The following is a 13,595-nucleotide window of genomic DNA, read 5'->3' on the forward strand; positions in this document are numbered from 1 at the left end:
GTAATTTCCATCTTTGTTCTTATTTTTAATAAAGATAAAATACAATAACAAAAATAATCATCCACCCTAGTTTGGGGTGTTTTTGTTTACCTGGATGTTCTTGATGTTTTTAGTTTGATATAACTATATATTACCAAGCTGGGAAAAGAGTTGGTAATTGAATTGTTTTTGTTTGTTTGATTGTTAACATCAGAGGCTTTCCAACTGTTGCTGGAGCATCCACATTTTTTGCTGCTGTTGTGAAATTGTGTCCTAACAAAAACAGCAGTACTAGTGGGGGAAAAGTGGGATGGAAAGCCTCACCTTTTTATTCAGTTTCAGCCACGTTGTATAGCCTTTACTGTCCACATACTGCAGGCCAAAAAACCAGACCTCACGCAGACCCACCGTCTTCACCACCTGCAGGATGACCACAAACAAGTGAATCTTATTCAACAACATAAATCTGAAAGAGCTTTGCAAATGAAGTGCACAATGTAAGCAGCATTTTTTATATACTAGTATTAGTTTTATGTGATATTAAATTGGTAATGTAAATTATGAAATTTCATTGGTATCAACAATTTTGATATCATAAAAACCTTAATTAAAGCAAAAATAACTATATTGTGATATACACCGATCAGGCATAGCATTATGACCACCTTCCTAATATTGTGTTGGTCACCCTTTTGCTGCCAAAACAGCCCTGACCCATCGAGGCATGGATTCCACTAGACCCCTGAAGGTGTGCTGTGGTATCTGGCACCAAGATGTTAGCAGCATATCCTTGAAGTCCTGTAAGTTGCAAGGTGGGGCTTCCATGGATCGGACTTGTTTGTTCAGCACATCCCACAGATGCTCGATTGGATTGAGATCTGGGGAATTTGGAGGCCAATTCAACACCTCAAACTCGTTGTTGTGCTCCTCAAACCATTCCTGAACGCATTATACAGTTTATAAATAAGTGTTTGGCACACCTGAACGAGTGGCGCTACACATTGTTCTAAAATCAGGTTTTATTCTGGCATGTTAAAACCTGGCTCGTTCCTGGCACGTTCACCCCAATAGTGATTTTTTTTTTTTTTCTTCATAACAGTGGAAAGAACTTAAAAAACCTGTCATGATAACAAATATATCTGTAGAAAGCTTGAAATGTGACATTTAAATCAACCAATTCAAATCGAAAACAAAAATTCTCTGATTATGTAATCCATATGAAACCAAGGAGAGATATCTGCTCAAACGTAGATGACTATAATGTGTATAAGCGTTCGCCTATGAGGAAAGGACAAGGCTTAAGAGTAAAAATCTCACTCTAATTAAATGTAAATCACTCTGAATTAAAATGTAAAAATGGATTTCAATATTCCTTTGTCAAAATGTTCTGATATTGTTTCATTAAAGTGCATAATTGTTCTATAAATGTTACTTTAACAGCTGCACCAAATACCCACTGTGGTTCGTGATTTATTTTCATGAATAAAAAAACAACAAAAAAAAAAAAAAACAATCACCAATCGCACCCTGCTTATAGTTATTATTATTATTATTCTGAGACTAAAATTTCTGACTCTAACTCCTCCTAGAGCTTTAAAGCCAGAACCACCAAACTCAGACTAGACTTCAGACTGTTCTGATTTAGGCTAAGAATTAAGGTGAAGAATTAAGTGTGAAACCATCAGGAACCCTTTAGTCTCCAGCACCACCATTTTCCAGAACTGCAACCTACCTGGAGTCTCCAGAAGTGCAAGGTGTCAGGATCTTAGAGACTTAGGTAAAGAATCCTAAAAAATGACTCCCACTTAATATGAATCACAAGCTGAAGTGTTGTGAAATACATGAAGACTGTTTTTGTATAGGCTTTATAGACAGACAAATTCAGACAGACTCTTGAAAGACCAGGACCACATCCTCTTGAACCACTGTTTGAAGAATTTATCTTTCAGAATCTGGCAGTAAGTTTTGGGAGTTCATTTTTAGTCCATCTCCTACCCTGAAGTCTGTTTTGCAGAGATGGACTAAAAATATTGAACTAAAAACTCCCAAAACCTCCTAAGCTTATACAAAAATAAACTCCTAAGTCTTTGAGATCCTGACACCTTGCACTTCTGGAGACTCCAGGTAGGTTGCAGTTCTGGAAAATGGTGGCGCTGGAGGCTAAAGGGTTCCTGATGGTTTCACACTTAATTCTTCACCTTAATTCTTAATTCTTTTGCAGTTAACATGTGTCTTTTCTTTTCCACCTGTTTTTGTCTGACCCTGCTGACCCAATGAGCATTTCACTGTCCATCGGTCATGCCTTAACCGCAATTTCTAGTATTGCATTAGTATTGCATCTTTTTTGACTTTTCAGTCTGAGTTAAATGTCTTTTTTGGCTCATTATATCTGTAAAAGAAAATGTACCTAATAATTATGCACACCTGATTAAATACAAAATTAATAGTAGTTATTAAGAAAAATGTGGTTTGGAATTGGTAAGATGTGCTTGGAAAAAAAATATGATCAGAAAATCAACGTACCTAATAATTCTGCACGCACTGTGAACAGGGAACTTCAGATCATTCTGATGAAACATAAGACTACAAATAGACTTATTCATGTGAGGAAGAATGATATTCGGAAAGAGCAGTTAGAACTACATGAAAGGGATTTCAATGAACTTTTTAAAACACTTAGAAGACTGAAAGTTCAGCCGTTCATCAGTGGATCACTCCCAGCAAGAGGAACAAGTAGGTTTTCATGGTTGCTTGGGCTTAATACATGGCTGTAAAAAAAACCCTGCAACAAAAAAGACATTTAACTCAGAAGCCTGGTTTCTCCCAAGGTTTTTTTCTCCATTTAAACACCTATTTGCCACTTGTCTGCCACCTGATGTCACCTGATGGAGTTTGGGTTCCTTGCCGCTGTCGCCTTTGGCTTGCTTAGTTGGGGACACTTGACATTTGACTTGACATTTGATATTCAACAGTGCTTTGATCTGCCTGCATTGACACTATTCTTTTAAGAGCTGCTGTGCAGCCAAATAATGTACCAGTTATCAATGTAAAGCTGCTTTGACACAATCTACATTGTAAAAAGCGCTATATAAATAAAGGTGACTTGACTTGAACTTCATTGACAATCTTTTCTAGAGTCAGAGAAAACTGTTTAAACAGTTCAAAAATCGATGCGTACGGCTGTCTGCCAGAAGCTAGTTATTATACTTAAAGGCACAATATGTAACATTTTTGGATTAAAATATCCAAAAACCACTAGAACAATGTTATATATTTTGTTGACTTGTGTACATACATTATACCAAGTGTTTCCAAGAATGTTTAGAACCAGAGAAATAAGCAATTTTAACCAGGACTCGGGACATGTCCGTGCGTCACTTATAAATGACATCATACCCGCGTTACGCTTGGTTTCTGTTTTATTTTGTAGAAACCATGGAATGCTTTAATATATTATGTATAATATATAATAGCAACTGTTTGGATGGATACATTCATTGACAGAAAACTAATAATGTTACATAGCTAAACACAGTAAGTCTTATTGTTTAAATCTTGTTTTCTTGATTTAAAGCTAGTACCATGTTTTATAATGCCTAATATTGATCTAGCTTACTGCAGTGTGCAACGAGTGTCTCATAGCAGCTGCTGGGCGAACGCAGAGTAGCACTATAACAACTTTCAACACACAAATATATCTAATATGATAAAAACAGTGCTGCTTTACCCCACATACGAATGACCGGAAGAAACTGAAGCAGCAACTGCGGCATAATAAAAGCTCCACTGCTCTCGAGACGTGTGTCGCGCTCGTCTCTCATCATCAATCGCTCCAGCGGCCTCGTTTCTGCTCTCACAGCACTTGGTCCTGCTTTGCTTCATACTACAGTAACGTTAATAATCTCATCCATGAACATGATTTCTGCCCGAGTCCCGTCCTGATTCTTTTCCACCAGCTGTAGACGTGAAGACAACACATCCCATGGTTCCGTGAAATCAAGATCTCATTAAGCTACGCCTTTGTTTTGAATGAGATACCTCTATTGGCAAAAAATGTACATATTGTAGCTTTAATAAAGTTTAATAAACTCTTTAATAAAGTTTAATAAAGCGACGAGAATATTTTTGGTGTGCCAAAAAAACAAAATAATGACTTACATAGTGATGGCCGATTTCAAAACACTGCTTCCTGAAGCTTCGGAGCATTATGAATCAGCGTGTCGAATCAGCAGTTCAGAGCGCCAAAGTCACGTGATTTCAGCAATTTGGCGGTCTGGCATGCGATCCGAATCATGATTCGACACGCTGATTCATAACGCTCCAAAGCTTCCTGAAGCAGTGTTTTTTGAAATCGGCCATATAAGTCGTTATTTTGCTTTTTTGGCACACCACAAATATTCTCATTGCTTTATAATATTAATATTGAACCACTGTACTCACATGAACGGATTTAAATATGTTTTTAGTACATTAATGGATCTTGAGAGAGGAAATGTCATTGCTGTCTATGCAGGCCTCACTGAGCCATCGAATTTCAACAAAAATATCTTAATTTGTGTTCTGAAGATGAATGAAGGTCTTACAGGTGTGGAACGGCATGAGGGTGAGTAATTAATGATAGAATTTTCATTTTTGGGTGAACTAACCCTTTAAAAATGCTCTGATTTACACCTTTAAATGCTCATGCTCCCCGCCCCCAAGCTTGCGACTCCATTAAACATTGCATAAACAATACTGAAGTTCACAATATAACTCTTAAAATAGATCATTACAAACTGTTGGTGATGCAGCATATCAGATCACGTACAGTAAGTATGGCATGTATTTTGTGGATGTTTGCTAGCATTTGATTCTGAATGAGTTTGATAGTGCTGCACAGCTAACGGGGCTAATAAATCATGGGATAATTTTAATTTTTGGGTCAACTATCCCTTTAAATACTGATACAGGCAAAATATCAGTGCAAAATATCAGAACTCCGTGTTGACAGGAATAAAACACGGCAAATAGGATTTTACACATGTAAACACCATATCAGATTAGATAACGTCTCATAAACAGTCCACCGAATCTTTCAATCGGAATGATTTTAATCAGAATGACAAAAAAAGTGTACAAGTAAACATGGCTAATGATAGTTCTGAAAAATTAAAAATAAAGACACTTTTGAAATCAAAACATTTGTATGAGAAACATAAAGTCCTGGCTGATAAATCCGTATTATACTCAAAACAGTGGAATTTATATTTAGACACCTAACGTTACCTGATCAAACAGCTGTTTGCCAGTAGTGTTGGGTTGGATGGCAAATTCCAGCTCAGCATCCATAGTAGTCACACGCACATTAATCTGTAAAATAGAAATTTATATTAGATTGGCTGAGAGCCATGCAATATTTTAGTGCTAACAGCACTCCTACCTTTTCACTGTGTGTATCACTCTGCTTGACGCGACTGTCATGGCGGCCACACAAATTCACCATAATTTTTGCAAATACTACACGTTGTACGAACTGTAGTTTTAAGATTTTTTTTTTTTTTTTTTTTTTTTAGGTGAGAATGTAGTTGTTTAGACCTGAAATATGTGACTTTTCATATGTGATTTCAAAAGTGTGGTTCCAAAACGCTATAAATCCATTTTGATTAATTTGAGTAAAAATGTGTTTTCTTTACCAAGAAAGTGGCAAGATGAAAACCACTATTTTCTGTTTCAAACTTTCACATAGCATATTTAGGTTATAATAACATTAAAAATTCAAACCCAGATTTTGATTTTCAAAGATTTATTATAAAAACTGATTATTTTCCCCCCAAAATGCAATAAACCATGACACATTTTTTTTTTTTTTTTCTTCAATGCAATTAATCCATGGAATCAATATAAAAGTAATTTTTCATATTGAAACTGTTGAAAATACACAACAAAGTAAGTTGACCCACATATGACAGCCTCTGAACTTGGTCAATACTAATCTTATATACAGGCACTGGACTAAAAATACATTCAGTCATCGCTCACAAAATGAATTCAACAGATCATCTTGTTAAGGCTATAAATTAATTATGTCTCCGTTTGTCATTACCGATTAAAGAGTATCTGGCACCACCGCACGGTTAAAATAAAAACAACACATTTGCTGAGTACATTGGAATTGACTGCAACTACCCAGGGGTGTTGCTATACTGCAAACATGCAAATAGCAATTATGTTGTTTTTTTGTTTTTTTTATATCAGATGTTTCCTAATCTCCTCACGTAAATGCTTAGATTTCGACGTCTTACGTTTCTTATCCACCGCAGAAACCACCACATGTTCATCAATGCCGTCAAAATGATTCATTTTTCTGTTTTTGTTGATCACAATGTACAAAGTAGATAAGGAAAACTAGGATGCCGGGTGTATTCAAAACGCTGTGATTGGTTGAGCGGCTGTATCGCATTCTGCAGAGCAGGGCGTTTGTCGCGGTTTGGAAAGACAGGGAGAAAACATGAAAGAATAACACGGCAGATATCGCATTTTGAGTAAAATTAAGTTCCCTTTCGATACTACACTTCGTACTGCGTCATCTGCCGTTTAGGCAAGATGCAACGGGGAAACTCCTGTTTTCACAGATTCTGAAGCCTTTTTTAATCACGCAGTGAAACTGCACGACCATTGGTTCGTGAAGTTTAAGTAAACGAACCAATGACGGCGCGGCAGAGCCACGTGAGCCCGCCAAAATGGGCAGGGTCTCGAGCTATAAAGCACATTCTCTCTGGTGTTTGTTTCGAAATGCCGAGCCTCTGAGCGCGTCTTTTGCCGGCCCTGCCCCGCAAGTCGCATTCACTGAGGACGAGCGCTCTCTCACTTCTGACAGTGCTCAGTTGAATATGACAAGACGTTCTTCTCTGACTCAGGTCATGGTGACTCATGGTGTACTATTCACTCTGAAAGAGCATATTTCTCCGGCGTTTGTTGCAAAATGCCGAATCTCTGAGCGTGTCGCTTGCCGGTCCTGCCCCCGCAAGTCGCGTTCATTGAGAAAGAGCACTCTCACTACAAAGGGCGCGAGAACGAGCTCAATGCTGACAGCACTCAGCTGAATATGACATGACGTTCTTCCCTGACTCAGGCGAGACTCATGGTGTCTTATTTACTCTGAAAGAGCATATTTCTCCGGTGTTTGTTGCAAAATGCCGAATCTGAGCGTGTCACTTGCCGGTCCCGCCCCCGCAAGCCGCGTTCATTGAGAGCACTCTCACTACAAAGAGAGGCGAGAGCTAGCTCAATGGTGACAGCGTTCAGCTGAATATGACATGACATTCTCCCCTGACTCAGGTGAGACTCATTATATATATTCAGTCTGAAAGAACATATTTCTCCAACGTTTGTTGTAAAATGCCCAATCTCTTAGCGTGTCGCTTGTCGGCCACATCCCCGCAAGCCGCGTTCATTAAGGGCGTGCGTTCTCACTACAAGAGCGCAAGAACGGGCTCAGTGCTTACAGCGCTCAGTTGAATATGACATGATGCTCTCCCCTGTCTCAGGTGAGACTCATGGAATATATATTAACTCTGAAAACATATTCCTCTGGTGTTTGTTGTTAAATGCCAAACCTCTGAACGTTTCACTTGCCGGCCCCACCCCCGCAAGCTGCGTTCACAGACTGCTTTTTCTAAAAAGCAGCTCCTTCCCTCATTTTCCACTGTTCTCTTCTCTCAAGCTAAGATGAGAAACAAAGGGTTACAGGGCCAGTGAACGGGACTAAGTGAGTTCTCACTGGTCTAGATCCCACGTGTCTCCCTCTTCCTGCAGCAGGGGATTTCCCGGTGCCGCGCACGCTGTTTAGGGTTCAGCTGAGTGCAGCAGTAACAGCTTTATGTCATGACAATCTCCCCTATAACTATCTGGTGAGACTTATGTAATATACGTCTTCAATTTAATTGGTGTTTGTGGTAAAATGCCGAATTTCTGAGTGCGTCACTTGCCGGCCACACCCCCACAAGCCGCCTCCATTGAAGATGGACTCTCTCACCGCGTGGCGTGCACAGACCGTTTCTCTGAAGACGGCTCTTTCCCTTGACCTCTACTGTTCTTTTTATCTCTGGCTTGAGACAAAAGATCAATGAGCAATAAGAGCAGCACATGTTCAGGGCGTGCTGAACAAAGGGGCGGACATGTTGTCCCGGAGCAACCTTCCCTCGGAGGAATGGTCGCTCCACCCCCTCGTGGTCCTAGAAAATTTGGGATGTCTTTGGGAGGGCAGAGGTCGACCTCTTCGCCTCACAAGACAGCTTTCGTTGCCCAATTTACTTTTCAAAGACCAAGGATGCGCTGGCCCATGACTGGCCCAGCCTCCTCCTGTACGCTTTTCCCCCAGTCGCTCTGATTCCCCGGGTTATCAGACGAATCAGGGAAGGTGCCCACAGGGTCCTCCTGGTGACTCCTCTATGGAGGAGCCAACCATGGTTCTCGGACCCGTCTCATCCATTGTCTATGGGCCATGGTCGATCCCTCTGAGATGGGACATCCTCTCCCAAGCGGGAGGGACAATTTGGCACCCCAAACCCGAGCTGTGGGATCTCCATGTATGGCTTCTAGACTGGAGCCTTCAAACCTCCCTGAAGATGTCCTGAACATCTCACAGAGCTCCGTCAATGAGACGTCTCTACTCCCTAAAATGGTCAGTCTTTGCTGCCTGGTGTACAGCCCGGGGCGAAGACCCATTTACTTGTGACATATCTCTGATATTGTCTTTCCTTCAAGACGTAATGGATAAGGGCCGTACTCCCTCTACCCTTAAAGTCTATGCCACAGCTATAGCAGCCTCACCGCCCCCCGCACGGTCTCCTAATGGGACCTGTCTTTGATTCTCACAGGCCTTAAGGGCCCTCCCTTTGAACCACTCCAGACTGTCGACTTATGTCCTCTAACGCTAAAAACTGCCTTATTGCTAGCCTTAGCATCGGTAAAGCGAGTGGGAAATTTACAGGCACTCTCTGTGAGCCCCTCCTGTCTTGAGTTCGGGCCTAACGACACAAAAGTTGTCCTGAAACCAAGACATGGATATGCCCCGAAGGTCCTACAGATGGTCATTCTCTCTGCACTTCCTCCTTCCCAGGATGATCAGGAGTTGAACCTACTCTGTCCAGTCAGAGCCCTGAGGACTTACATTGATCGTACCACCTCTTTTCGTCAGTCGGAACAACACTTTGTCTGCTTCGGTGGCCGTACAAAAGGTCTTCCGGTCATGAAGCCCAAATTATTCGGACGGATAGTCAATGCTATAGCGCTCGCTTACTCCTCCTTGGGCCTACAATGCCCCATAGGTGTTAGAGCACACTCCACGAGGGGCATAGCCTCTTCTTGGGCATGGTCCACTGGCGTGTCCATCGCGGAAATTTGTGAGGCGGCCGGCTGGGCCTCACCATCCACCTTTGTCAGATTTTATAATCTGGACGTCCCTGCATTACAAACACAGGTTCTCTCTACATAAGTCTCACCAATGTGATCAGCTTATGAGCACTCATTTATGGCCCTGACCAAAGTCTGGGTAATAACGTATTTTTCCCATTCCCTATATATATGCTCTAGGCCCCAAGGGGCTCCTAGAATATGTAGAAATGGGAGGACAACTACAGTGTCCTCAAGTCCCCGATCTTCCGGGATACATTATGCTATGTGCATCCGTGCAAGCCCTCCTCAGTGCTCTGCTCGGATGCTCTGTCGTCCCCCCTTCATAGCACGGCGTGAGTGTATATTCCCCGCTGCATCTTGCCTAAACGGCAGACGACGCAGTACGAAGTGTAGTATCGAAAGGGAACGTACTTGGTTACTAACATAACCTCGGTTCCCTTAGATACGGAACGGAGTACTGCGTAATTTGCCGTGCTATTCGTAGGACGCCTCATGCTGTCGCTTCAGTCGAATTAAATCAGTTTGCCAAGGCGAGACAGCCACTGATATGGCCCGAGACCCCACCCATTTTGGCGGGCTGGTGGCTCACACCGGTCTATTCCCGCGTTAGTGTCATTGGTTCGTTTACTTAAACTCCACGAACCAATGGCCGTGCAGTTTCACTGCATGAGTAAAAAAGGCTTCAGAATCGGTGAAAACAGGAGGTTCCCCATTGCGTCTTGCCTAAACAGCAGACAACGCAGTACTCTGTTCCGTATCTAAGGGAACCGAGGTTACGTTAGTAACCGAGTACAAATTGACTTTTCAATACAGACCACATACAATACTGATTTTGGCAAGAACTCCATTTTTTTTTTTTTTTTTTTAAATGGCTTTTATCGTGTTTTGGAACCAAACTCTTCATTTAATCATAGCGCCTATTTTACAATTTGTTTAGATGTTTTCGGAGATGCAAGCTCCAGGCCATCAGCGGCCGTTCAGTGCTCGTGTACCCGTTGAGATCAGCTTCATCTTGGCCAGTGCATCGGGATTTGCTGCTGTGTATTACAGTGGTTAAACGTGACATATAATTCATTTTGGGTACATAAAACGGGCAATCTTTGGTTTTATTAATCTATTACTTGTCCCAGAGCAAATCGAATTATGCTATGTTAAATTTGATAATGTAATATTAAGTCTATATTTAACTTACATCCTCTATAGCAGGGGTTCTCAACCTTTTGCAAGCTGGGCCCCCCCAAAGCTGGTTCATTGCAGTTGGGGCCCCAGTGCCGCCGCTGCCGCGATTTTATACGTTTGCAGCCTCTGAAACTTCCGTCCGTCATAAAAATTTATTTGGATGGTTCGATTTTCTGCATTTTTCGCATCCGTAGCAAATATTTCGAGGGGTGTTTTTGACAATTGAGAGCCACCAAATGACGAATATGAAAAACGAATACGACAGTTTCGGACTCAGTCAGGGTGCAAGGACCTTAAACTTTTGAGGCTTGCGCAGCTTCTCGAGGAGAAATCAAACAAATGAGCGCCTCAACTAAATTGATAAACTAAATTGACATACTGCAGTTAAATTTCAAAATGTGGTGTTTTTATATTTATAACATTTGAATACAGTTCAGCAACATACATCACACGACCTGACGACCAAGAGAGCTGACAATTGACCATCACTTAATTTACCATCACCTCGCGATTGAAAATGTGACACTGATATGACAGTTCAACAAACAAGTTAATAATATTAAGTCACTTACATTTTAGACAAAATAATGACTGTTTTGGTCTATTTTAGCAGCGAAAATAGATCCGATGAATCCAAACAAAGATCACAACATAGCGCATCTCACAGCAACACTCAGTCATGTTTTGAATGATTCAGTATTTTGAACAAATCGTTTGAGTCAAAGATTCAATGACCCATTCACAAACATCTGTCTCATTCTTGATGAATCGGCCATTTGAACAAATCGTGAATGAACGACTCAATGACTCGCTTAATAAAACTTCTTATCACCTGCATTTGCGCTCACTATCGACAAACCAATCAAATTTGTTTAAAACTTTTTTTTTTTTTAAATCAGTCCAAACACATTTTAATTTTATTCAGGAGTTATGTATATACAAAACTATAACTTTTTATGACAGTAGATTAGTGATAAAAAAAAAAAAAAAATTGCACTTTTTTTTTTTTCAGGTTTTTTTTCCTCCCATCTTGTAGCCTACTCGCGCCCCACCGGTTGAGAACCACTGCTCTATAGCATAGCATATTGGCTACAACTAGACGGGAAATATCAGACGAAGATTCTTTTCCGCTCATCAAATACATAAAGCATTAGCCTTTATAGACATCATGTTTCTTGAGCAAAGAAAACGCTGTACATTTTTTTTTTTATTCATCAGATCTTTATTTCCCTTTGCATTGCAAAGAAGCAAAGATCTCCAAACTGCTTGTGGCATTCACGGAGTGATTCAAAGGGTGAAACAGTTACCGTGCGATACTGGAAGAATTTTGCATGGCTGAAAAGACCTCTCAGCCAATCAGTTTCAAGAACCAGAAAGAACTGTTGTATAAACAGCCATATCGCACGGCTACTCGGCTGCTCATATATACACATTTGCTAAATTCTCCTGATTGTCCATTTTCAGTCGAGTTGAAACTGATTACCAACTCCTTTTCTTCTCAATCAAATTTTCACTGATTGACAACACATTCTCACTCCCAAACTTGCTGACACTTGGTCAGGACCCCTCAGCGTCACTTTTTAATGCACAGGGTTCCCTTTAGTGTCATTTTTCAACATGCACCCTGACGTGATGGGCACAGACGTGATGGGCATGGGAATTTTATCGCCATGGTGAAATAATATATTGGGTTATAATTTTGTCATTATGCTGGGATGTGATTTTCAATCAGCCAGCATAATTTTATTTAATATATATTAAATATATTAAATATTATATATATTATATCAACACACACAGTGCACAAGCCCCGAAGTGAGATCACTTTCGCTCGCGTCCTCACGAAAGTTTGTCAATTGTATGTTTAAAGGCTTGCCATTTTGAACATTCAAGTGATTTTATACCATTCAAGAACAAAAACACCTCACTTCAGTGCTCACGAGCTGTTTTCTGTGAGACAGTCGCGTCAAATTACACCACTGAATATGTGTATTATTTGTGTATTTTTAGCCGTATAGCCCGTAGTTTCATATATTAAATACATTATATTCATGCTCGAATGTTTCTGCTGCTCATTCAGAAAACCAAGTCACTTCTACATTCCGATTTTGCAAACTGCTTTACGCTTTAACGCTAGAATAGGAAATTATTCTTCATGGCCAGAGGAATAACTTCCTTTTATAATAGTCAATAAGGAAGCTGATAGTTTGCTGGACGAGCTAGACCAGTCTTTCTAAATTTAACTATTAAACTAGAACTAATCCTGAACCATATATGTAATTAATTATAATCCGTAGTAATTAATTCACAATATATGTGCATAATTCCCTTTTTGGTCAATTTATATTATAATTAATCATAACGCGTTATGATTTAATTATATATATATTTTACCCATAATTTGAGCTAATTAATTAAATACCTGTAAATTCGCTACACAGATGTGTGTGCTGTTTAATGTGCGATACGTTTCCTCAGCGCAAAACTTTTATTTTACAGTTATATCCTTATCTGTAAATGTTACAAATTCACGCGAGTATTTCCATTTTGTATGAAGGCTCGTCCTGACAGTCTGAAACAGACGGGATGCATTAAGCCCAAAGTATAGTTCACTTTTTACGCATATGCGAGGGTCAGTGTACAGTGCGCGTGATGCGAATTTTGTCATCAGAAAAGTACGCACATACTGTACAGGCAACGCTGGATTTTTGTAACTGCGCGTTCTTGTACATGCAACTTGCACATGCACGTTTAATTTTTTTGCAGTAATTAGTTTATCCACAAAGTGGCAACCATGCCCTCATTGATTCACAAGCTAGTCAAAGAAAAATTGCATAAACAGAACAGACCGGAACACATGCAAGCTACAGTGACAATGGAAGCCTACATAGACGAGAGATTGTCTGAAGAGGTTAGAAAGTACCCTCATTAGTACATGAAAGTATACAAAGATGTTTACATGGGTTGTAACTCGTGGCGAGAGATTGCTCAGAACTGCACATGGTCGAATGTCTGTGTATGCATACGAGTCAAATTAAGTA

At 40.3% G+C, this 13,595-nt stretch overlaps 1 protein-coding gene across 4 annotated transcripts in view; it reads right to left on the bottom strand.

Annotated features, from left to right (window-relative positions):
- LOC127514079 (radixin) overlaps positions 1 to 13,595 on the bottom strand; it is a 310,901-nt gene that overhangs the window by 215,187 nt on the left and 82,119 nt on the right. For 3 of the 4 annotated variants that reach the window (XM_051896477.1, XM_051896486.1, XM_051896467.1), the window contains exons 3-4: positions 5,245 to 5,328; positions 304 to 399 (exon numbers count right to left, since the gene is read on the bottom strand). In XM_051896477.1, the coding sequence (XP_051752437.1) occupies positions 304 to 399; positions 5,245 to 5,328 (180 nt within the window). Of the gene's footprint in view, positions 1 to 303; positions 400 to 5,244; positions 5,329 to 13,595 lie in introns of those variants that run through there. The other variant, XM_051896506.1, reaches the window with a different exon arrangement.

Source organism: Ctenopharyngodon idella, chromosome 1 (assembly GCF_019924925.1).
Source record: "Ctenopharyngodon idella isolate HZGC_01 chromosome 1, HZGC01, whole genome shotgun sequence".
Classification (NCBI taxonomy): Eukaryota; Metazoa; Chordata; class Actinopteri; order Cypriniformes; family Xenocyprididae; genus Ctenopharyngodon; species Ctenopharyngodon idella.